The sequence below is a fragment of the Myxocyprinus asiaticus genome, chromosome 20 (genome assembly GCF_019703515.2).
Source record: "Myxocyprinus asiaticus isolate MX2 ecotype Aquarium Trade chromosome 20, UBuf_Myxa_2, whole genome shotgun sequence".
NCBI lineage: Eukaryota > Metazoa > Chordata > Actinopteri > Cypriniformes > Catostomidae > Myxocyprinus > Myxocyprinus asiaticus.
The window spans coordinates 33,694,356-33,718,562 of NC_059363.1; the positions used below are offsets into that span (position 1 = coordinate 33,694,356).

The 24,207-nt window shown below is 39.1% G+C and overlaps 1 protein-coding gene across 1 annotated transcript in view; it reads left to right on the plus strand.

Annotated features, from left to right (window-relative positions):
• The window catches only part of pgfb (placental growth factor b), a 52,907-nt gene extending 28,938 nt beyond the window's left edge, over positions 1-23,969 (plus strand). The window contains exons 2-7 of the mRNA XM_051646883.1: positions 10,163-10,199; positions 14,575-14,771; positions 19,767-19,846; positions 20,013-20,042; positions 20,134-20,196; positions 22,696-23,969. Coding sequence (XP_051502843.1) covers positions 10,163-10,199; positions 14,575-14,771; positions 19,767-19,846; positions 20,013-20,042; positions 20,134-20,196; positions 22,696-22,717 — 429 coding nt within the window. The 3' untranslated portion in view covers positions 22,718-23,969. The remainder of the gene's footprint in view (positions 1-10,162; positions 10,200-14,574; positions 14,772-19,766; positions 19,847-20,012; positions 20,043-20,133; positions 20,197-22,695) is intronic.
• Positions 23,970-24,207: the final 238 nt, after the last annotated feature.

Genomic DNA, 24,207 nt, shown 5'->3' on the forward strand with positions numbered 1-24,207 from the left:
TGAGCCTTTAGGTGACAACACTAGCTGGGTTTCCATCCAAAATGTTTCAAATTTTTTATGCGCATTTCTGAATATTCGACTAAAATAATGTGAATCATTGTGTGTTTCCATCCACTACATTATGCGCATTACCTTGAGGGAGCCCGCCTTGTAATGATGGAGGCCATTGTTCAGAGAGAGTTATTTGTGGTGTTGGACATCGTTTTATTAAATGCTGCCAAAAGACACCAAAGAATGAGTGTAATATCTCATATAATGAGGGCTCAAATTTCAGGGTTACTTTCAGGTAACCCTGAAATACAGGTGAAATGTCACATAAGAGGAGGCATTGCCTCCATAGCACACTGATTTGTCAATTACTTTTTCAAACAATCAATTCAATAATGCCCGCCTCTCATGCTTTCGTACTCACAGCTCCACAGATTGCAAGGAATGGAGCAAACAGGTGGAAATGAATGGACTAAATACAAAGAAAACAACTAACCGACACAGACAACACCACTTTTGGTCATGTCCAAATCAAAATGAATTTCAAATGTCTTAAAACATCAAATGGTCTGTGAATGAGCCAGTTTTTAGTGAGCAAATCTACACAATATTAGTAAGTAGATGACTGGTCAGAAAATAAGATGACTATAAAAAATAATGCTGAAATCTGATATATGGCCATGAACATAGAAAAACATAGTTTATAATTCATATGTTTGGGCATATACAGTTTATAGGCAACAAATTTAAATTCCACAATGATTTGGGAAAATATAGTTTACAAATATAAAAACAGAATATTATAAATAGTTTTTTAAAATAAATTTAGTTGAATTTGTGCAAATATGTGATTTTTTTTATATTAGTAAAAACACCACATATTACATGTGTTTTACAAAATGTATGGTTTTAACCTTAAAACAATGCAAACGTGAAATGGAACTGAAATATAAATTTACATTTGACTTAATATTTCACATTTGGGAGGAAAAAAACTAACCCTGACATGGCATTTTAAAAGTCCACCACACGCCACTGGTACACACATAAATTTGTTCTTAATATCATTCTAATGTTGATGAATCCAGAGTGCATCCCCCAGACTAATCTATCAGTGAAATCGGAAACAGTAAGTTGACTTTTTAACTAAAATCGGTATGCGCTTACCACAATGTGAAACACTGCCCCCAGTGGCCAAAGCGGGAAGTGTTGTTGAGCGTATGAGCCTGTGTGAGCTCCATTTTCCCGGGTGAAATATCCTCGTCGGAGCGCCAAAAGCGAGTTGTGAAGCGAGTTGGTTTTAGCTGTTCAGACTGTAATACAGTGAAGGGGAATTCTGGTGTAACCCTGAGAAAACTTCTTGATATTCTTAACTCAAAAAATGTTATTTGTAAAAAATATATATGTTTATCTGGAAAAAATGTTTTTATTTTAAAACTTTTATTAAATTAATGATTAAGTTTTGTACACTCTTGTGTTCAAGGTGCAAGGAAAATATTCTTTATCCTTTACCTGTTTGTTACATTACATTTTTAAAGTCATTAAATTATTATTATTATTATTATTATTATTATTATTATTTTGTATAAAATACCATGAATGTTTTTCAAACATTTGTGAAATCAACATGGACACAAATATTACATTAGACTAGAATGTTTTTTAAAGATTTCTCATTTTTATCACCTTGGACAACCTTATTTGTCAATGACCAGGGTTTAATTTTTCTTATCAACATTCAGTCAACCCACATTACTTTCAAATGCTTGTGTAGCTTTTGATTTATGTCAGTCATGTATTATTATTTATTTGAACACATTGACCACTGTGCTTTGAATGCAAGTATCACAAGATTTAATACAAATTGATTTAATACAAAATTTTCCAATGCATCCAATACATTAATTCAGCTTATGTTTCTAATGAGTTACTAATAATTAATTCAACACATTAACTATTTAATTTGGGAATATCTTGTTTATTCTCTTCAATTTTCTGTAGAGCAGCTTTAAAATGGAACAACAATGACTAATCCATGGATAAACTATGAAACCCTCATAAAACTGAGGATGAAATATGCTGCAGCCCCTCACCCCTTTACATTATATACCTTCATCTGTGCAAATGTGTTCATTAACACACATACACTTAGAGACGACTCAGTCAGCCTGGGTTGTTTTGGTGACAGGACCTTGGCTCTTTCCTGTGCAGTCCTGGTTATGGCCCATGGGACGAGGTGCAATCACAATCAGGAAAAATGGATTTCTCCTTCCTTCTGTGGTACTCAGGGGACTGTCATCCACTCTGTAGCCTTTAATCTCTCATCTGGAGGTAATTTGCCTCCATTTACATTGCCACAACAGGGTTTACTGTAATAAGGAGCACAATTATCCCTGACTGGCCAAGTTCAGTGGAGTTAATGTGGAGATGTTTTTGACCAAAATAATATTGTTTGTGTTGTCCTCTAGGATTGGACTTGCAGAATCTGAATAATAATAATAACAGTCTGAACACTTCAGAATAACAGTCATTAAGATGTCATATAAGAAAGTCAATAAGAAACATTATTTAATGTTTAAACCTTAAATGCATGGGTATTTCGCCAAACACTATTACGTATTCGGGTCTTTAGAGAACTGGCACACATATCACAAATATATACAGTATATATCACAAATGGATCTATAAAATGCCCAGATAGTGTAGAATTTTCAAAATATTTTCAAGACAATTAGAAAATAATAGAATATATTCATATATTTTGATGTTTTCTTTTTCACATTTTAAAGAGATGATGCAAAAAATCAGGACAAATCTAAAACAGTATTCATTACTTTCGCACTGAAATTTCATAAAACGCAACTGGCTGTCAAATACATATTGAGCTTCACATAAGCTACACATATGTATCTTCCCATGCACTTATTGAGCTGAAATAGATGCACAACTTAATTTCAATTGTACACACTAATGACATTATTCATATTATACTGTTTATTGTTGTACTTGCTATAGTTTACTTCCATGTTTTTCTTTAATCAAATAGCAATGTCAGATGTAAATCAAGTCAGTACCTGAAACAACAGCATCACCTTGAGTAAGAAATAGCATGCATAATATGTATGTGTATATGCATATGGAATACTGACAATTCTCCCATGTCACACAGAAAATCAGTGTGATATAGTAGACATTTGTATGAATATAGCACTCATTTTTGTCTTGTAATAAACAAAGAAATACATATTCCATGATAGGTAACACTGATAGATATATATATACTGTATATTAAATAATCATAAAAGTATGAATTATGGAAGCAGTGCAAAATACAAAAACAAAAAAAAAAACAAAAAACACACTGTTACATACCTAGGGTCTCTAATGAGCCTATACACTTTTAGTCTTAAAGGGATAGTTCACCCACCCTCATGCCGTCCCAGATGTGTATGACTTTCTTTCTTCAGTAGAACACAAAGATTTTTTTAGAAGAATATCTCAGCTCTGTAGGTCCATACAATGCATGTGAATGATGATCAGACCTTTATAGTTCTAAAAATCTCAAAAACTAAAACATAAAAGTAATCCATGCAACTCCAGTTGTTAAAATGGATTACCTCCAAAACTTGAATGGGCCCTACTGAGAGACATCCCAGAGTGGAAAGACATTTATCGAATACTTCTACTCCAGAATCCCCGCTCTCAGTTTTGATTGAAACCACGCTCTTTGATGAGTGGTGCTTGCGTGAAAAACGTTGTCACTCGTCACATCACTAAGTGGAACATGAACAAGACGGCCGTGTCTGAGCGATGGACAGACGTTTTTCGTGAGCTGTAGAGCAAGACCATCAACTTCAGACTCTTAGCCAAGGTCGTGGAGTTTGTTTTATGCCTGCCTGAGCAGAGGTGGATAGAGTAGCCAAAAACCGTACTCAAGTAAAAGTACAATTACTTTAAAAAAAAAAAAACATTACTCAAGTAGAAGTACTAACATAAATAATTACTTGAGTAAGAGTAAGAAAGTATCCAATTGACTTTCTTTCTTCCATGCAACACAATAAGAGATATTAGACAGAATGTTTGCCTGAGTCACTATTTACTTTCAGTGAATGTTTTTTTTTTCTCTCCATATTTTGAAAGTGAATGGTGACTGAGACTGTCAGTCCCTAACGTAAAGATATTTTGTGTTCCACATAATACAAAGCCTCACACTGGCTTGGAACAACATGAGGGTAGGGAAATTATGACAGAATATTAAATTATGGCTTAGCTATCACTTTAAAGAAATAGTTTACCCAAAAATGAAAATTCTTTCATCATTTACTCACCCTCATGCCAACCCAGATGTGTATGACTTCCTTTCTTCTGCAGAACACAATTTAAGATTTTTAGAAGAATATTTTAGCTCTGTAGGGCAAAATTTTGATGCTCCAAAAAACACATAAAGGCAGCATAAAAGTAATCCATAAGACTTCAGTGGTTAAATCCATATCTTCAGAAGTGATATGATAGGTGTGGGTGAGAAACATAAATATTTGTCATTTTTTGCTAGAGAGCAGGGGGCAATATGCAGAGAAGAATATGAATCACCAAAAACACAAGAAGAAGAATGTGAAAGTGATCTGTTTCTCTGATTCTCATCCACACCTATCACATCGCATCTGAAGATACTGATTTAACCACTGGAGTCTTATGGATTACTTTTATGTTGGCTTATGTGTTTTTGTTTAGCTTTAAAATGTTGCCACCCATTCACTTGCATTGTATGGACCTACAGAGCTGATACATTCTTCTAAAAATCTTCATTTGAGTTCAGCAGATAAAAAAAGTCATACACATCTGGGGTGGCATGAGGGTGAGTAAATAATGAGAATTGTAATTTTTGGGTGAACTATTCCTTTAAGGGCTCTTTTCAGATCTGGATGAATTTGTCAATAAGAGAGGTTTGGAAACATTTCTAGTAATTATTACAGTGAAAACGTGAAAATGTCCCACAAGGACATTATATATAATGCTGAAATATAAACCAAAGCAAGATCATGTTTTATTAATGCCTACTTTAGCTATTTCATTGCTTTTAAAGTCCTGTGTGGATTCTTATTTCAGTGTAGTTACAGTTTTCAGTGTCATAAATATTTGGATCATTAGTTCTGTACAGCAGTACCACCGCTCTCTAAATGCAGAGTACATAGCCAAGTGCGTAGGGCACCAACCCTGGTCGTGGAATACTCGCTGTATCTGAAAGTGTCATAAGTATTTAGATCATTAGTTCTGTACAGCAGTACCACCGCTCTTTAAATGCAGAGTACAGAGCCTAGTGCGTAGGGCACCAACCCCGGTCGTGGAACAATCGCTGTGTCTGAAACTGCCCCCTATCCACTATATAGTGCACTATTTCTGGTGTCTGCCATTTTATAGGAGTGTCTGAATTCTGAGTGAGCCACTCATTCCCTACTTTTGTTCATTCATTATTACCCACAATGCACTCTAATTTTGAATGTACATTTGATGTACACTCGACGATGGTTAATTGCCCACAATCAACCACGGGAAAGATGTACGAGCTGGGAGTTTACTGCTTCCTTCACTCCTGCAATGTTTTATTTCATGCTGAATGTAGTAAATTACTTTTTGACAAATCATTACTTGATTACAATAACATAATAACATACAGAGAGGCAAAACATACAGATATCGACACTCAGTGTATATGTCAGCGTCCAAATCACTCATTTCGTTCACTTACTGCTGAGATATAGAGCACTAACTGCCATTGACTATAAGGAAATAGTGAATGAGTGAACGATTTCAGACACAGCCACTCTCTTCACCATACGATCACCTCGCACCCGCACATCTCATGCGTGCCCCGCGCACCTCACTGTGCACATGCAGAAATGCTGTCTGTTCACGCTCCAGTTGTTGATCACGCGAATAGCAGAGCAAAAGGCATTTATTTACACTTAACTTGGATGTTTACATGGATTTATACAGTTAATCCACCTGAAGTAACTGCAATAATTTCCAGTATCCCTGCGAGGGCGCGGGGTAAATGTGTAAATACTGCTCATGACATGCGGGACATGGGACAAAGAGAACGAGGGAAACGGCCCATGTGAATGGTGGAAATTTCAGAGGGCGGATGGTGGGCTTGCTGCATGTAAGGAAATGGGATTGTTGAGAGATCTGTTATTGAGTGGAGATTTGTTGTGGTAGGTTGGAGAGTAAGAGGAGGTGGCGGAGGAGTTGTGGATGCTTAGTCGCATGGCTTGAAAGACGTGCCGTGGTTGTTTCCCGTGAATGGCACATTGCGCTGTTTGCAGTGTAGTAGGAGTTTGTCGCATGGCCCGAAAGATGCCACAGTTGTGGCGTTTGGATGGAGCGTTTGCGTTGTTTGCAATGTAGTGGGAGGTTTAGTCACATGGCCCAAAAGACCCCGCAGTTGCGGCACATGGATGGCACATTTTTGCTGCTTAGGGATGTATTGAGCCAATGGTAAACATGGTAACGTGGTAAATGTAGCGTCTGCTGACACCTGAACATTACTGGTTACTAGTATAAAATGTCGGGAACATATGTGAAGCAATGTCAGGAAACATGCTTGCGTGTGCATACATACAACGTCATTTAAGTTTGGTTTATCGTGAAATTAGAAGGCACCTGAAACAGCGTATCCAGATAAATACCATAGTCTGATGTTTATTTCACTTAAACGTATGGTTTGGTATTGTTTTCCAAGGCAAGTAAATTCATAACTCTGTATTATTGGCACGGGGTGACTCGTCTCGTATGAAATCATTTGGAGTTTGTGCCTGGGAGTTGGATTTAAAAGATAATACTATATTGGCGCCATTTGCAGTAGTGAGATGAATAAAACGTCTTGTTTATATTGATGACCTCTAATGAATTCTACAGAAAAACATAAATATTGTATGAAGCAAATTGCAAAGCCGAATCAGCCAGCATCGATTTAAACCCATTATTTTTAAACTTGGGTGGAGCGAAAGATTGACAGATTGTTGAACGCTTTTTAAGTCATGCAGCAATTAGGTTTTATGGTCGAACTTGTTAAGGGTTTGTAAGCCAATGATTCGAGCAAAGTAGAGAAGACTTGTCTGTCAGAATAAAAATAATGAATGGTTTACCTGCGTGAAGCGTTTATCCAGAGTGGGAGGAAAGTTGTGTTATAGTCTAAAGATGAGTAGAAGTTTGTCGAATCACTTGCTTCATGGTTATCAGACTGCGTGGCGAGGCGAACTCTGATGCTGTGAGGAGGCGAGACATATTTGCGGAATGATTATGAATGAGTTGTGACGCGGTGCGCGGTCTGCCTCTTATGGAGTCACATTCGGCTCGTGTCTGTTCGAACAGAAGCTGTATATAGCTATAGTGAGCTGTAACATGGTCGGAGCGGGTGCTGCTGTGACAGCATGCTCGTGCTAAAATGTCTGTGTTGATTTGAAAAGAGAAGCAGTCGTGTGGGAGGGAGTTCGCTTGTTGCATGATTGCCCCATGTTCCGAATGGAATAAATCGCACTCCGAATGGCACTTTGGAGGGAGATACAATCATGATAGTCATATCGCATACAATCATGATAGTCACATCACCTGTGCGGAACAACCAGATTAAAATGCTGAGGGGGTTGAAATGGTGGTTGAATTAAATAGTTAATCTTGTTTCTCTCACTTTAGAATTAAGCTGTTCACGGAGTCAGCTCGCGCAATGGACTGCTCCGGGAGTAAAGTTTAGTTAAAAGAACATATGTGCAGTCATAGGGAGCTGTTTCACATGTATACAGCGCTGGAGCTGGTCGCTCAAGGTGGGAAATTTAGATAAGAGAACATATGAACAGTCATGGAGAGCTGTTTCACATGTATACCTATTTCGGCGAATAGAGATTAGGAAGAATGATAAAGTAAAAATAACACTTAAAGTGGTAGCCGTCAATGCTGCAGTGTTAATAGACAAGCTGAGTGTTTCAAATCAGTTACTTATGAGGTTCCATTTCAGTTAGGATGCTGCCCTGAACCCTAAAACATTGGTGAATGCAAACGCTTCTAGAAATGCATGCTTGATTTCACACATTGTTTTGATCGGAAATGCTTTCTGCAATTTATAATGCAATACAAGCATGCGTTGCATTCTGAGCATTGCTGCAAGGAGCGTGGTAGTTAAAGCATCTAAGTAAACCTCTAGCTTCTATCTTTATATCTTAAATCTTCCTCTATGGTCTGTTTTTTCTTTCAGGCCAACTATTGTCATGGCAGAGTAGTTTAAAAGTATCTTACTAAGCAAGTTAAAATAGAGATGGCCAACAACATGTTTTAACCAGCTACCTGAATAACAGTTGTAACTGCCACTCTAAGCAAGAAAGCAAAGTGAGTATGTACAACAGGGCCACACAAAAGCAATTCACTGGCCAAGAATTTTTGTATGTGTTACATGCTTTAGGAGGTACCTGCCTATGCAGGTAGACAGCACGGAAGCTCACTACAGTTGGTTTATGAACAGAGCCAAGCTGATCTTTGCCTTCTGTATGAAACAGGTCATTAATTTTTCTTAAGGAGAGCATACTGTATGATGAGACAACAGGAAGTTAAAAGTCGTGCACTCTCAATCATGTAATATGGCAATACTTTTTCTTTACTGTAAATGTCTCTGTGTATTTTCCCTCTATTGAGAAATTCTAAATTGAAGCACAGTGACCAGATTGACCTGCAGGATTTCTTTTCCACTTTCACAGTGAATGAACTTGTTTTGCTGAGGTGGCTGATAGTTTGACATGCCATGCCTTTCAACTGGTTGAATAGTTGATATGAATGGAGAAGCAACCAGATCCTTTTGATTGTCTAATCATGACCATAAAAAGACTATGTATTTGATTCATATACATTACTGTAGGTTATAGTTAATTGAGCAGTTCACCCAAAAATGAAAATTGTGTCATCATTTACTCACCCTCATGTCATCCCAATGATTAAGCTTAAAAAGAATACAAAAGCACCATGAAAGGATCATAAAAGTGGTCCATATGTGACTCATGTGCTATTTTTCAAATCTTCTGACGTCTTACGGTTGCTATGTGTAACGGTAGCGTTTATTCGCTGCTGTACCTGGCTGCAAGGATGGGCGGAGATTTTGCCCAGAATTTAACCATACCGCCAACACCAACAAATGCTTAAATTGTGTACAAGTATTCTAGTTAGAATTCACTTGACGGAAGTGGTCCTGACTGAAATAACATAACATTTGATGGAATACTTGATCAAACACTGTTTTATTGGAGGAAATTTTTTTTTTTTTTTTTTTTTCAGGATGGGGACGGGGAGATTAGTGGCTGTATCTCCATTCCCAAAGTGTCAAATGCAATTTCCTCAAGGTGCTGATTTGAAACCACACTGATTGTTAAATTGTTTTGGTCCAGACAAAAAGTCATGCTGTCTATCATAGGCTCAATTAAAAAGTAATCACAGAGGGAGATGAACCAATGGGAAAATAAATAGCTGAATCTTGTGCTACAGGAAACAGATTTTGAACAAAACAGACATTCACAAACAGGAATATGAGACAGCTCAGCTTGTTGTCCTGGCACACGTTAGAGATCATTTCACTGGGGTAAATGTCCTGTAAAAACACCCATTACACCACAAAAGAGGAAAAGCGTATTATTGTCTCATGCCAACAGCAAGTGCTGTTGTGTTTAGATGGCTGTTCCTGGTGGCACTTAGCCTAATATGTCCTTCAAATCTCACATTTAACTGTAGTTTATACAGTTTTAGTGAGCGTGGTGGATGTATGTTTTTTTAACTTGATGAGAAAAGACTGATTTTTATTCTCTAAGAGTTTGTGTTTCTCAGAGATTAGAGCCATGCGAGATCTATGTGTCTTCACTGGCAACATTCTAACTACAAACAGCAATTGTCTTTTTAAACAAAGCCTAATTTGCCTAATTTATCTATATCTTTAAGTGTAAGAAGTATTCATATTCACTTGTCCTCAAGTAACCCAACTCTTTTGTTGCCATTTGTGCTTCAAGTACATGTAAATCAAGATTTTCTAGCATACTAGTTGCTAATATCAGTACTAACTTGCACATTTAGTTTTGTAGCGATACTCTTAAATCTCTCTCATCAGTTCACATTATAATCTGTTTTTACACTTTTTTTCTTGCAGAGTTCTCCCTTAGTAAGTGTAAACAGCACAGCTAAAGGTAAGCGTTTCACCATTCAGCACTTTAGCAATTAACAGCCCTTACAAAAAATTTTTTAACTAGCCGCAAATTTGCAGCTTGTTATTTTCACATTCTAATGAACATTTGATTCGCTGCAAATGTTTGCCAGAAGTTTGCAGCTCTTCGCCGGTAATGGTGAACCTCCGGCAAACTTTTGGCAACATTGGACAATTTGCTGCAAGTTTGCCACAAAGCTCATTTGCATGTGAAAATGATCAGTGCCGAATTTGCAGCAAATTTGCCATGAACTGTCAATTTTCATAAGGGTGGTCATATAATCTCATGCATCAATACAGTACATTTGATTAATCTTGCTACCAATTGGACTACATGTCTTTTGGCTTCTTTGTTTATTTTAAGAGTATATAATTGGACAACTTTAAAGCAAATAAGGCTCTTTGAGCCATAAAACTGGTTGGATCAGGGTTGTTTCATTTTTTTGTTGGTAATAAGGAGCAGCTACAGATGAGAAATTGACTTTATTTTTCATTTTATTTTTGCAGGAACTATAAAGTAACTTTTGGAAGAACCTCCTTTTACTTGCCATCTGTATTTTATTTATCAATGACAAATAGCAAGTCTTTTGGATTTTTAAAACAGAATTGCTGTCAAAAACAAGTTTATAGCCTCTTTATTTCAGATTTAAGTAAGAAAACTGAAGCTAAATCTATAGTGAGAGTATAATGGCACTAGAAGTAATTCGTATTAAGAGGGTAATAATTCCTCTTCTTGGCTGCTCCTTGTGATTTAGGGGTTTTTGTGTTCCTGTAAAACCACAGCCCTTTGATTTATTTTTTATCTGTTTTTATCTCTCCCTTTTACATAATCAGTTGTGCTGTATCTTTCAATTTTCTTTTCACTTTGAATGTAAGTGAACACTCCATGGGAAGTTCTCTTGTGAGAAATTCTGAAAATGAAAAGCTGGATTTTTTTCATTTGTTTGTTTCCTTTCCAAGAGATATGGAAATCAAACCTTAAAAACATTTGACCAGGACAGAGGTCCACCGCCAAAACAAGTAAAATACTGAATAGAGCATGTGATAACAACAGAAGCAATAGTTATATGATACTAAAGTTTGAGTTTGGAAACATCTCAGTTACTCTCGTAACCTTTGTTCCCTGAAAGGAGGGAATGAGATGCTGTGTCAAAAGCTGACACGATGGGAGCACCCCTCAGGGTGAGGTGACCTTGAAACCCCATACAATCACACCAGTTTGACAACCAACACCAATCACACTGTTTCCATGTCTTCCCGTATCTTGCACAAAACTTGATGTAGCAAGCTGATGGGGAAATGCATATTCATGTTTCACTGGCCATTTGTGTGCAAAGGCGTCCAAGCCTAGTGGAGCTTTTGATATGGAGTACCAGATCTGATAATGTGTGGTCTCTGGGAAGGCAACAGGTCCACTTCAGCTTACCCCGAATACCTCCCAATGCCTCTGAACTGTTTGAGGGTGGAGTTTTCATGACTCTCTCCAAAATAGAATTCCAAGGTTCGCCAGGTTCAACATGGGATGATTTAACTGTACTCCTGCTTGGGTGATTTATGTGCCACACAGTTTGTGCACCTTTCTATGTGCCAAACGCCGGATGTCCATTACACAAGGCTCCCCAGCCTGTGTTGGACGCATCCATGGGGACAACTTAGCATCTGGCCATCTCTGCAAGTGTCACACCTTTCTGATAAACTTGGCTGTTCTCCAATAGCTAGCGTGGCTTAAACACAATGATGCGTCACTAGGAGGTGTAGGTGACCATGTCGCCAAGCATAATGAGGGACTCTTGGGCTGATCCAGCACTGAAGAATTCTCATCCATAGCAAGCCTAGCAGGGTGATGGCGGCGGTAGCTGCCCAGCACTCACTGGTACTGACGCAACGCCAGGGTTCTCCCCAGCTTGAACCTTATCAAGTGTAGGTGAATGGACTGTTCGCGTTCGTCGGTAAGGTGCTGACATGGTTACAGGGTCGAGTTTCATTTATGCATCGGAAACAGGACTTACGGGCCTAAGGGGTGGTGGCAGCAGTTAGATGTGAGTGCTGTTTCTCTCTGATGGCTTGGCTTGAACTGTACAGCCCACACTGGAGCATCATTGTCAGCCGTCATTTCCTAGGAGTGCTCAACCACATCTTCCAATCCCATTGCAAGAGCTGTGGCTTTCTCTAGAGTCAGGTCCGGCTTAATATATAATATATAATAGTCTAATGCTATCACTTTTCATATCGTCTGCTTTATCACCAAAGTCACAATTAGCAGCAAGTGCATGCAAGGCAGCGACATGCTGTTGTATGTTTTCATGAGGGCCTTTTGATCAATTTCCTGAATGTACAGTATGCCGCTCCACGACAATGTTAACTTAGGGAGTGACCTGTTTTTTCAATGCAACAATAGCGGTATATGTCTCACCAGTATCTGGTTGTGCTTAAAAGATCTGTTGGCCCTCTGCACCCAGGCAATGAAGCAATGTGGCTCTCCTGTGGGCATCAGGCCATGCTGAGCCCCTTGCGTTGATTACCAGTAAATAATTATCATACATGCGCAACCACATGTCGAACTGCATGATCGGCTTTCCCCGGGAGGGCAGAAACATTGGTGGTGCAAAAACATTCACAAATATCATGGAACAGTCAGCAATACCCAATATCTTGAAAATTTCTATCCTCGTCGCAAATTTGTTAAGTCCACAGACTTTAATGAAGACACCGTAGTTTCAACCCGAGTACATTACTGAGAACCACAACTTTACAAGTAAATACTAGTCCACTCACTTTTCTTCCTCCTCATCTTACCCTGTGTTACTGTATCAAGAAGTATTCAGCACCTCTATTGTCAGTACAGTGTAACTAGATAATAAGACACAACACTGTTCTTGCACGCTTATATGTCCGATTGAGCTAGCAGCAACCAATCATAGAGGTAATGCAGCCATCAGTAAGCCTCAGCTGAGTGAGTGCTGCATATTCACATTTAGTAAATGTGAACCTGAAGGGTTGGACCTTGAACTGGAATGCTGTCCCCTTGTAGTCGAATCTCAAGAATGGCCTCCAGCAAGGGGTTATCTGCACATATGAGTCTAAATTGCTTGACACAAACCAGTTCAGTGGACGGACATGAGACAAAAACCTAGGTAAAAAGCCTAGAAATAAGTGTCCAATTCATGAGCCTCAAGTCCTGAATGGACCACAGCTCACCGTCCAATTTGGTGACCAGGAAATTAGCGGCTATAAAACCTGTTCTGTGCCACACATGCCTGTATCTCTATTGCATCTTTGAAGAGGAGGTATTGTATAATCGTAAAATCACCTCACCATGCGGTGGAGGACAGAACACCGTTGAGATGAGGCGGTCTCCTTACGAACTGAAGCATATAACCGTGTTCGACTATGCTCAGACCCAACTAGAGATCCCTGGGAGGCCACACATACAAGCACCAGGTCAAAGGACCCAGGGACTTGTGTGTAGCCGCTGGAGGCTGAACACCACTCACCGAGACGGTTAAGCTTGATTTTTTTGCTCACTTTTGTGAACATGTTTGTGCCTTGTGTAGCTGCTACAATGTCTGTCAGTTGTACCGGAGCATGGCAGACTTCTGCCATACAGCCAACAGCAAAGACTGAAAAAGGGTTTGCGTTTCCAGCAAATGGTGGGGAAAGTGAGATCGCTGTCCTAGGAACGTGGAAGAAACTGCTCCACAGGGTCTATCCAGCTTGCATGTCTTGTGAATACGCAACAAGGTCATACGTTTATGTTGTGATATGGCAGTCTTCTGGCATGGTATCAACAACAGTAAAAAAAGGGCAAAACCATCCTGTGTTACAGGGAACACTCACCCACTCCTTCCCGGCTCGCAATGGCAGGGAAAGCGAGAAGTTAATTCTGGCACCAGGCCACCTTTAGACATGCCAATTTCTTGGTGGTGGGAGTGTCAATGGCGCTTTTAACAAGCACCGAAAGTGCGGCTGCACCAGAGACCTGAACTTTCACTGAACACGGAGAACATCATAATGTGCAACTCTGGAAAGGGCAGCACGGCCAGTGAAGCTCAAATGCGAGCCAATACGGTGAACACCATTTGCTTTTTTAATGGTAGGGTTCTGTCCAGAACCTTGTCAAGCATAGGAGAGTGGACTGAATGCATTAGTCAGTCATGTGTGTCATGGCAACCAAGTCGAGTTTCATTCCTAGAAAGTTTAATTTTTTTTTTTTAAAGGCACAAGCAAGAACTTCAAGCAGCTCAGTCTCAGAGGCTGCTTTGTCCCATTTCCCACTCTCTGGGAAAAACAAGCGCCTCACCTGAGTGCATACACGTCTCACTGATTGGCTCATCCATATTCTTTTGACTGTGTTGCAGTGATGCTGTTTCAGGAGGTTTGGGGCAAAAGCTTCTGTCGAACTATAGAGAAGCTAGTGGAAGTTGTTCAGGAGTACCCTGGGGAGGTGGAGCACATTTTCAGCCCCGCCTGCGTGCCATTGATCCGCTGCGCTGGTTGCTGTGGGGATGAGAACCTGGAGTGTCACCCTACACTCACTTCTAACACCACCATGCAAGTAAGGATTTTCACATCAACAAGGTCAAACAGTCCAAAGGATATTAAAGATATGAATACATTCTAATATTCAGTTATTGAAAGCAGAGATAGAGGATAAGTTGTTTTTAACCTGGGATTTCCTTTAAAATGCATTCTCAGGCCAGCAGGTGCAAAACCTGGAACTCAAATTTGGGTAAACAGTTCAAAATCCAAAATTATAATTTACCCAACCAATATATGTCTGGCAATTAAAACAGAAATGTACTATTATAGGTCTACTTTATATTATAGGTCTATCTACCTTTATTGATACATTCAAAGTACTTAATGATAGCCCATCAACGTAACTAACCTCGGGCCTTGATACATTTATCTGAATATATTATATGTACAATTTATAAAGTACATTTATAGTTCATAATACCACTTTTAGTAATTTTTGTACTGACCTTTAACCCTGTAACCCGATATACATATATATCATTGATCCAGATTGATGAATCGTTACACCCCTATTATGTGCCTATTTTACACAATCATTTAAAAAAAATATGTCCTCAAATGCAACCAAAATATAATTTGAATATTTTATTGAGCTTTCTGAAAATTGCATATTTAGTATCCACATTGGGACATCCACAACAAAATAGATACTTCAGATGTTGAAAAAAATTATACACATAATAATATATAAAATAACATAACACAAGTGATCATCAATCGTTTGATTACAACTTATTATTCAGTTTAATCCAATTCAAAGTACTTACATACCCATGACTTGTTTCCAACTATCCGTGCTATCCCCGGTTTTCTTGGCTACAACTTCCACAGTTGTAATGAAAAATTAACTGGGATAAATATTAGTAAGGGTGTTGATGTGTAGATGTGTAAAGTCTTATAACTGATGCTAGTACTGGGCAGCAGGTGATTTCTCTTTCCCTCATTAGTGCTGTTCAGAATGTCAAGACGTTTCACATAATGGTTGAACTGCTCCATGGTACTTTTAAATAGCAAATTATCATGTAAAATTCAAATGGGTCACATGCGCAACAATATCGATGGAAGCCCGAATTAATCTCGCACATGAGCCGCTCTGCGTTTGTCACGAAAGCTCACTTTTAAGGAGCGCCCGGTTGATGTGCTCATACTGATCCTGTCACTGGAGCTCGTGTTTCGCGGGAAGCCCAGTTGACGCGCACGCACGGATAGCAGAGCGCAATTTGGCTTCACAGACCATGCGTACATCCTTGTCCCACATGAAAAGCGTATTTAGTGCTCATAAAGGGAAATTAATGTAAAAAGGTTGCTTCATCGCCTGATGGAAATGCGTACGGACGTTGCTGACATGAGAGTATTAAAATAAAGGTACATCTTTAAAAAATGTCTGTCGATATTTACACATTGTATCGATAACACTGGATCATTGGTTATTGGATTGATGAATCGTTACACCCCTAGCACACACCATTGGAATATCGATCGCAGGGCCCTGAATCGAATCAAATTGAAATCGTATCGCGGCAGACTTTGAAGTATCGGCAAATATCGGATCGCAGGCCAAGACAATCGATATAAGATCGTATTGTGATGAAACGTCCGATTTACACCCCTAATATATATATATATATATATATATATATATATATATATATATATATATATATATATATATATATACACATACATACAGTGTTGGAGAGTAACGGGATACATGTAATGGGATTACGTATTTAAAATACAAAGTATAAGTAACTGTATTCCACTACAGTTACATTTTAAATCATTAGTAATTAGAATACAGTTACATTCAAAAAGTATTTTGATAACTGAAGAGATTACTTTGCATTTTTTTGTCATTTGTTTCATTTAATATTTAGTCCTTTCAGATAGAAAACATTTATAATATAAATGATGCAATCCAAAGTACATTTGAACAGCGGTGAAACACTTTCTTATGATGTGTTACATTCATACGAACAGACAGAGAAGTAAGTTTGAAGTAAGTTTGGAGCAGAAGAAATAGAAATAAACCTTGTGTAAATTTTCAGCTTTACGCAAAGATAAAATACTATTTCTAGCCATTTTATATGCACGTTACCAGGCACGATCATGTTTTTTTATCAAGAAAATTCATGTTGGATCATAATTTTTTTTTTTTTTCTAGTAAGACCTCTGATATTAGGGCAAAAATCGTATTCTTGATAATAATTTTTGTATTGTTTTCCTGTAAAAATATCTAAAAATCATTAAAACAAGATCAATTTGAATGATCTTGTTTTAGAAACTACACTGCATAAGATATTTAGGTTTTTCAGAGAATGTATTTTTAACATGTGTATTTTGACTTACTGCACTGGCAGAGTTTTTATAGTAAAAACATGTGAAAAAATCTACCAGTGCTGAAGAAGTAATCCAAATTATTTAGAATACGTTACTGACCTTGAGTAATCTAACGGAATATGTTACAAATTACATTTTACAGCACGTATTCTGTAATCTGTAGTGGAAAACATTTCAGAAGTAACCCTCCCAACATATATATATAAGTATAATAATTGCATGCATGCATTGTTGATTGTTAGTCATATTGTCACGGTCCTGTCACTCTGTCAGTCTGAGTTTTGGTCTGACAGGATCGTGGCATTATCTTCCCATATCTGTCTTGTGTTTCGTTGTCTGTCTTTGAGTGAGCGCATGGTTTTGGTTCTATTCCCTGCTGTGCGCTCTTCAGTCTGTCTTATTTCATGTTGGGAGCATGGTGTCTGGATCCTGACTTCCTGTCTGGTTCGGTTTCGGTCTGTGAAGGGATCTGAATGCATGCCACGGTCAATGAGCCAGTGCCCACGCCTGCCACGGTCAACGAGCCAGTTCCTGAAGCCTCGTCCGTCCCAGAACTGGCGTCTGATGCCTCATCCATCCCAGAGCCAGTGTCTGAAGCCTCGTCCATCCCAGTGCAAGCGTCCTTGGTTATGATGGAGCTCCCACAGCAGTGCTCCCGGCTGCCCAGAAGAGGAGGAGGAGGAGGAGAAGGGCTCCTGTTACCCAGTCACTGCCAGCACTCCCGGCCAATGAGGCTGTTTCCATGTCACTGTCAGTGCCCACGACCATGGAGGTCGTTCCCCTGTCACTGTCACTGCCAGTGCCCCAGGCCACGGAGTTCGTTCCCCTGTCACTGCCAGTGCCCCTGGCCACGGAGGCTGTTCCCCTGTCACTGCCTGTGCTCACAGCCACGAAGGCTGTTCCCATTTTACTGCCAGTGCCCACGACCACGGAGGTCGTTCCCCTGTCACTGCCTGTGCTCACACCATTGAGACTGTTCCCCTGTCACTGCCAGTGCTCACGACCAAGAGACCGTTCCCCAGTCTCTGCCGGTGTTCACGGCCACGCAGGTCCTTCCATGGCTCCGCCCCTGAGCCGCTCCCTCCTGAACTCTGTCCAGAGGCCACCATCCAGTTCACTGCCCCCGTCCAGCGGCGTCATCCAGTTCACTGCCCCTTGTCCAGTGGCTGCCATCCAGTTCACTGCCCAGTACTCTGTCCCCTTTGCCCTGAGGCCACCTCCCAGACCACCAGAATCCACCTCTACCCTGAGGCCACCTCACAGGCCGCCAGACGCCGCCTCTGCCCTGAGGCTTCCCCCCAGGCCGCCAGACCCTGCCTCTGCCCTGAGGCCTCCCCCCAGGCTGCCGGACCCCACCCCTTTCCTTAAGTTCCCTTCCTGGTTTCCCTCCCTTCCCTCCCTTTCTGTTGTGTGTTCTGTTTGATGTTAGTGCCCATTTTGTCTGTCTTGTGTATTGTTTGATGTTCCCGTTTTGGGATGCCGGGAGGCGTACTGTCACGGTCCTGTCACTCTGTCAGTCTGGGTTTCGGTCTGACAGGACCGTGGCATTATCGTCCCATGTCTGTCTTGTGTTTTGTTGTCTGTCTTTGTGTGAGCATGCGGTTTTGGTTGTATTCCCTGCTGTGCGCTCGTCTGTCTTGTTTCATGTCGGGAGCACGGTGTCTGGATCCTGACTTCCTGTCTGGTTCGGTTTCGTCTGTGTCGGGATCTGAACACTCGTTCTCTATGTCTGTCTGTTATTGACATGGGTGCATCGTGCTTATGTCATCTTGGCAGCATGCACTCGTGTCAGTAGTTTGTCTAACTCTCGCGTCATGCTCGCATTGCGTTGCGCACCAGGGTCACGAGATGTCTTCACATTATGCTTAGGTTCAGTCACTTCAGTCAGAGATTTCAGATTTGTGTGTGGCTGAACTCTCGCACAGGTGTCCAGTCTTGTTTTTGTTGCATGCATCGCGTGCCGTTTGCCTTGCGATGTATGCTCAGGTTCCGTTTAGTGTGAGAATGCGTGGCATCGCTTTGGCATTGCTATGCATTATCTCGTTTTGTTTGTCAGTTGGCATGGGCGTATATTGCCTTATCGTCTTGGCGATATGCGCTCATGCCATTCGGGTGTTTTGTCTTGTGAGAGCACGTGGATTTGTTTTGTTTCTTTATTGCCATGTGTCTCTCTGTCTTACGTCATACCCCACCTCCTTGTTTGCTTATTATTAGTTAATTTGCCTCACCTGTCCCCTGTTAACTCATTTGATTTTTCTCCCTATTTAATCTCCTCTTGTTTGCTGTCCAGTGCCAGTTTGTCTTGTTTCCAGTCTTGTGTGCTTATATGTTTCCAGTCAGTCTGTTGGTCGGTGTGTTGGTTTGTGCTCTTGTTATTCCCCGTTTCCAGTCCGGTCGGTCCTATTATTCCCCATTACCCTCTGCCCCAGCCTGTATACCTTTTCCTCCTACGGGGTAGTTTATGTTTGTTTTCCCCCCTTGTGGGTGTTTTGGTTGGTTTTTATTTATTTTGTATTAATACGTTTTTATTTTGAACTCTGCATTTTGGTCCTGCCTCTGACATTCTCTGAAACATATTGACCTGACATGTCCTTTCTTTCAAAGAATGACTTTGTCTTGTCTGTTTCATTCATGGTGTTGAACTGGATATTAATGTTATGACTTTTTTCAGCTCTTAAAGATAAAGCCAGCAGAACAGGGCCAGGAATATGTGGAGATGACCTTTGTGGAGCACAAAGCCTGTGAATGTAGGTAAGGCAAAAAATCTATTCAGTATGTTCATGTAACTGCATATGTTTTGCAACGTGATAAAGCTTTTTATTCTTATTATATATTTAAACATTGAATGCAATATTTTTCTTGGCTTACTGAATGATTTCTCTTGATTTCTCATGATTTTATCACTTTTGATGCCAAGACTAAGAAAGCCGACAACAAAACATGACAGGTAACAAGCTGCAGAACATTTACACAATTACAATTTGGTGTACAGAGAAATTGGATTACAGTGATTACAGTGTTTCTTCATTTCAATGTAGATGGAAACCCAGAAATCGAGGGAGAAAAAGGAAGGAGAAACAAAGGGTGAAAGAATGTGACACGTAAGTTAAATGTTATGAGATGTTTGCAGAATTGAAAGTGTAATATAAAAAAAAAAAAATGAATTTGGCTGCTTTAAATCTACATTCATGAGCACAGCCATGTTGAGATCATATGACTAGCTAACCCCTTGTAAATAAATCATGGCCGACTGTGAATAGTGCATTTTTACAGTGACATTTAGTGATGTCCGATTCTTGAACGAATCATTCTTTTGAGCCAATTCTCAGCAAGTAACTGGTCGAGCCGGTTTACAAAATCTAACTGAATCAAACTTTAGTTCCGGGTTGATGACGAAATTTGAAACTGTACACACAGCACATTGAACTGTCTGACTCAAAAAGAACCAAATGAGCCGGTCCCACTAACTGTCGAAGTTTGCCAAGGATTACCGACTTATGTGTTGAAACATTAATGGCAGTAGCTGAATAAAACATTTATAATCCTACAAGTGTCTATTTCTTTTATTATTATTTTTAAAATATTTAAATATTTTTTTTAAATGAAGGTCTCGAATTAAGTAGGCATTTTTATTCTATGTTGCTAACACATTGTTAATAATATATTCATTTTCTAATCGTGTTTGTGTGTGATAGATGTTTTCAAGAAATCTGAATTTCATTAATTATGTATCAGCAACAACATACTAAAACGATGCTAAATGCAGACGACTAGTAGCTTGAGACGAGTTCAAAATGAACAAGTTGGACTCATACAGGCTAGGTGGCTTTTACGAGGTACAAGACCTGTTATTAACCAAAGATCCTGTTCGAAATGAACGAATCAAGCTTTTCATTTGTGTCCGGCTCAAAAAGAACCAAATGAGCTAGTCCAAATATCTGTCGAAGTTTGCCGAAGATTACTGAGGAGTCTGATGTGTGAGCTGCTGGTACTATGAGCATATTTGTACCAAGGACATGAACGAGCCTGGGGCGAAATGTAAGTTTCTTTAAACTTGCATAACAAACAAAACATACTGGAAATATGCTTATGACAAGTTTTATTAAATAAATTTTTTATTAAAACATGCAAAAACTTTTCAGTTGAAAGATGTCAATTAATTTTACTATTGCTTATTGTGTATGCAGATTATATTTTAAGTTGTTATAAGCTGAATCATGGTTTCTGGTGAGTTGATTAAGACTAGTTTATTCTCTTTAAATGCTTTAGACATGTAAAACGTATCTGCGTTTGTGCATCAGTGTCTGTATTGGGTGCTTTCATTGCAAAACTTCAATGTAGTAAACTTGTCCAAGATGTTATCAATATTTGTCAGTCATATTCAACATGCAGGACCACAGAATGAAACGCTGATGACAATTAACACTTGCAGTAAAAAAAGTATATTTTGAATCATTTGAATTATCATGCAGAGAAGGGTAGCTTCAAATATCAAAATCAAATACAGCCAGCCTTTACTGTCTTCATAGGCAGCTTCCTTCTATACTGTAAAGTGATAACGTTCAGTTGTTACCATAAGGATCTATTTCTACTTTATCTAATCCTTGATTTTACCAGCATCCTAATGTTAACTCAAAAGTGACATGTTTTTTTAAAACTCTACATGCAGTAACTAGGCAATTATTTATTTATTTAAAAAAAAAAAAAAAACAATTTTTACTGAATTTGGTGCTATTGCCTTTTCCGCAAAGGTGACATGCAATGCTTATAATTATAATAAATATATATCTTATAAGTTGGGCAAAACAAGGTATCTTAGAAGACAGCTCAGATATCTTACATTTATTATGCTGCCTTTACCTAATGGAACAGTCTTCATGTCAGGACCGTCAAAGTTTAAGGAGCGGGTTGCATGAAGCGATGGCCCGAGATTAGTTACATTGATATCATTAACTACTTCAAGTTTCTTTCAAATGGGTTGCACGAATCACATTGTGTTTACCTCTTGACAGCACAGCGCGAGCACAGAGCAGGTTCGTCAGCACAGTGAGGGTGACAGACACCCTGGTCCTGCTCTGCTGTCGTGCTGCGGCCATTTCGTCACACTTTTGGAGTATTGGGGTTTTGGTGTTTCACATGCACCATAGTTAATGACAGTGCTTGACTGTTTCGCCGTTCAGCGCACTGCTCGACCTACTGGCTCACTACTTGACTGGTCCACCGGGAAAAGTCCTGGTGCTCCCAATAGCCAATCCATCCCCGATGACAGCCAAATCTGCACAAGTTGAGGCTGAATTCATTTTTACACCAACTAACACTCAACTGTTAGTTGTTCTCTGCCTGGATCACTAATTTCTGTAGATTTTACATAGCTTCTTAAGGAGACCTGAACCAGAAAATAGTCCAGCGGCAATCAGAATCATCATGACGCCACCTAGTAGTTGGTCAGGAAAACTGTGGATAATGAAGCCTCTACATTTTAGTGACATTTATAAAAGAGCAGTTTTTTACATTCAAAGGTCAAGAGGACAAATAGTGCTTTGTTCTGTAAGCTTACATAACTAGAGCTCACATTAACATAGAGATGTGCTTTCTTACAGGTGTCAGCCTCCTCGCAGGTAAACGATGACTTGCTGTGATTTCAGCAAATCACATTCACCCGCCCCCTTCTGTGCGACTTCATAATCCTCATCACTCTCTTATGGATGCTGCCATTGCTCTGCACCTCAAGATCCCAGATGCAGAGCTGTAATGGTGATGGGGCTTCTCTTTAGCACATGGGGGCCCTTTCAGTGATTTATACAGGAAGAATCTGTTGTGCGGTGATGCATCCTGACATTAGCTTCTCACAGCTCTTTTAAGAAAAACCAATGGACCAAACCTAAAATCTGAGACTGACCCAAAGGACTTATATTATTATATTGTAATATTATGTTTTAGTAGTAGTAGTAGTGGTAGCAGCAGCAGCAATTGAAGTGGTTTGATTGATTTAGTTGCCAGCTACACCTTTTCCAAGTCTTCCCCCTCTTATTTATTAAAATCCACTGCCGTAAGGTAAACCTGGTTGCATGTCATGTGTCACATAAACAAAGTCCATTTTATGTGTTCATAAGTCTAGAATGAATAACTGAGATAAAGATGTTTGTGTGTGTGTGTGTGTTTGTATGTTTTGTGTACCATTTCTGAATATGTGTTTCTTATTAGCCATTCAATTTGTTTAAAATTGTCACCCACAGGTATGAGACTATATTACACTTAGTGAAAACAGTATTAGGTGATATTTTCATCCTTAACATAAAGGATGATCTTTATTGAACAAAACTTAAAAAGTTTATTTTGTTAACTGTGCAAGGACAAAGACTCAGCTCCTAAAAGGGCAGTCAAGAGGAACCAAGACTTTATTTTTTGTTTACTAAATTTTTTTAATGAAACGACTCAATTTTCCACACTTTGTACTCTGATCTGTAAAGTGCTGGAATTAAACCAAAGAAGCATTATTATCTAAGCTGCTGACTGAGAATAGGGCCCTATATGCAAATGCCTTCGCCAATAGGGCTATTATAGATTCCCAATGTATAAAAAGTTCTGTTTTTCAAAATATTTTATTATGACACAGATTTAAGAGTAACTTACTTAATAGGGTGACTTGTTGTTTCTGATTATCATTAAAAATATTTTATGAAAGATTTTGTCTTGTAAGCGTGTGAGTGAGTGCATTTTGTATAGAGAGTGGAAATTGAGCAGGTTATTTTGTATGTACTGTCATGTATGTGCTACTCTTAATAAAGAGATACCTTCAGTAATTCTGTGGTATGATGACATACATTACTGTTAACATGATTATACTGTATATGAATTTGGATTACAGGATCAAAAGGTTTTTGTTTTTTTAGTAAGTCGTATATTTACTATGTCCCAGTGAGGCTACTGTATTTGTGTAGCTAATTGCATTTTAGTCACAGAATACAGTGCATCCGGAAAGTATTCAAAGCGCTTCACTTTTTCCACATTTTGTTACGTTACAGCCTTATTCCAAAATGGATTAAATTCATTATTTTCCTCAAATTCTACAAACAATACCCCATAATGACAATGTGAAAGAAGTTTGTTTG